Source organism: Cebus imitator, unplaced genomic scaffold (genome assembly GCF_001604975.1).
Source record: "Cebus imitator isolate Cc_AM_T3 unplaced genomic scaffold, Cebus_imitator-1.0 Scaffold708, whole genome shotgun sequence".
Classification (NCBI taxonomy): domain Eukaryota; kingdom Metazoa; phylum Chordata; class Mammalia; order Primates; family Cebidae; genus Cebus; species Cebus imitator.
In genome coordinates, this window is record NW_016108023.1 from 171,046 (window position 1) to 173,631 (window position 2,586).

The 2,586-nt window shown below is 34.1% G+C and overlaps 1 protein-coding gene across 1 annotated transcript in view; it reads right to left on the reverse strand.

Annotated features, from left to right (window-relative positions):
* Positions 1–1,761: 1,761 nt before the first annotated feature.
* Positions 1,762–2,586, reverse strand: part of ZFY (zinc finger protein Y-linked) — a 48,464-nt gene continuing 47,639 nt past the window's right edge. Inside the window, exon 7 of the mRNA XM_017518835.2 lies at positions 1,762–2,582. Within this exon, the coding sequence (XP_017374324.1) occupies positions 1,762–2,582 (821 nt within the window). The remainder of the gene's footprint in view (positions 2,583–2,586) is intronic.

Genomic DNA, 2,586 nt, shown 5'->3' on the forward strand with positions numbered 1-2,586 from the left:
AGGTTTAAACTTAAATATGACTAAAGCTCTTTAGAAATAGATCAAATAAACATTTCAGAGGCTGTCAATCACCAAATATTTCTATTTCCTAATCCTATAAATATTTTTTGAATTGGTGGTACAGAAAAAGGTCAAAGTAAAAACCTGACAGCAAAAGTTGAATGCAGCGCCACCATACTAAGGCCAGAAGGTAGCTGTAATGTGGGTTAAAAAAATTCTAATCCCCTAAAATATTCCAAATTCATATGTACTAACAGCCAACTTATAGAAACTAAAAATGTATTTTCTGTTCTCCAAAACTCCTAGTAACCAAATTCTTTTTAATTATATGAATTCATTTTATGTTATATCCATACATACAAGTTATTAACTGCTTAAAACATGTCAACGTGTTTAAGGCTCAAATAAACAATAAAATTTGAAAAGTGATATATATTCCAAATAAGGCCGTGGATTTTCATCATGTACTTTTTTCTTCTAATCAAAATTAATTTGACTGTTGTCTTTTTAAAACTTTACTGGATGTAAAATAAAAAAGCAGGATATACCTGCTAGGTTGGAATTAGCTCTCATTCTGCAACACAGTACCATCGCTTTCCCTTAGTCCTCCTTACTTTGCAAAGAGAGAGTTCCTTCAGGGGATTCTCAAAAAAACCTGAGAAACCTATGTCTGAAATAGTTTTCCAGAAAAATTTACGATATGAAGCTGAAGTTGTATGAAAACATTCTTTCTAGAAATATCTTACCTTCCATTTTTATTTATCAAAGATTATTTGAAGAGAAGATTTTCACTCTTTCTAATGTACTTCTTTTCCTTTTAATTCTCCACCTGAAATTTAGTAACTCTGAAAAGCAAGTTACAAAATAGTCTCATACATCCCTAGATATTTCAGGATATAAATTTTCATCCTAAGTTTAAAGTTTGTGGTTGTGTGTGTAAATATGTGATAAGCAACAAAGGCGCACATACAAGATTTAGAGTTACACACCAAGTTTCAAAAAATCCTGAGTGCACAATTTGCCTCTAAAAGACTCCAAAATTCAGTCTGCAGTTTCATGTGTTAGAACACAATACAAGACAAAACAGTACAAATAGAAAATAAAAGACAAAAGTAAAACTTTGCAATAATACTTTCTAAAAGTTTGCTGTGCTGACAAAAGATGTAAACAATATTAACAAGAAACCCAAGGGAAGTACATTTTGCCTGCCAAACAAATGAGATTTAAACATAAACATTGTCCATATCCTATATTAATCAATGCTAGAAGCTGAAATGTAAAATTTCATGGTCATGTAATCTAAAAATATTAAGCAATTTATTTCCATGTTTTGATAATTAGGCTTGACAGTAAAATCTCCCATTTATGCTAGCAGATCTTCAATGTGACAAGTGTGTGGGAAGACATGGGTCAAAATGTCACTTTTATAGTTACCAATCTTGTCTTAGAACAAGTACCATCAACATCAATAAATACGTAAATAAACAGTAAAGCTTCTAAGACTGAAAATTGAGTATGGAATCTCAAATTATTTCATTGAAAGCAACTTGATTGTTGCTGCTTTTCCTCATCTATTAAAGAAACTGAATAGGATTCAGGACACCCTATTGAATAAAATGTAAAGAAAAGTAGACTAGAAGCAATAATTCTATTTTTACACAGCATAAATCAATGTATAGTAATGGATGTGAACAAGACTGGCTTTAAAAAATGAATTTTCTGCTTCAAAGCCAACATCTTTGCAAGTTTGCAGACATATTGTTAGGACAGGCCAACTTCTTTATGATGTCGCATTATGTGCTGGTTCTTTTCTGAAGGTCTTCGGAAGCCTTTCTTGCAGTACTCACACCGATGAGGATAGTCTTTTGTATGAATAGAAATAACGTGCCGTTTAAAGCCTGAGGCATCTGTAGTGCTATACTCACAGTACTCACACTGATACACTTTCCTGCCACTGTGTGTCTTCATATGCTTTTTAAGCTCATTCTGTTGCCTAAATCCCTTTCTACATCTCTTACATCTAAATGGAAGATCCTTTGTGTGAACTGAGAGAATATGGCGACTTAGAACAAATGGGTCTGCAATCTTAAAGTCACAATGTCTACATTGGTGCATTTTTTTACCTTTGTGGACAGCCACGTGTTTCTTGAGTTCTGAAGGCCTGTGAAAGCCTTTGTCACACATCTCACACTTATGAGGATAGTCTTTTGTATGAACTGAAATTACATGTCGTTTCAAGTCACTTGAGTTTGAACTCTTGTGGTCACAATGCAAACACTGGTGTGTTTTGCTTTCTTGGTGGACAAGGGTATGTTGCTGCACTTCTTTGGTATCCGAGAAAGTCAGAAGACAAATGTCACACTTGAATGGCATGTCTTTACTATGCTTTGTTTTTATATGTGTTTTCAAGTTAGAGGAGTCTGCAGACCTATATTCACAGTATTGGCATTGGTACGGCTTCTCCCCGGTATGTATTCGCATGTGCTTTTTGAGTTCTGATGGGTGACGGAAACCTTTACCACACTCCACACAAATATGAGGAAAGTTCTTGCTGTGGACTGCCAAAAGGTGGCGATTCAATAACCC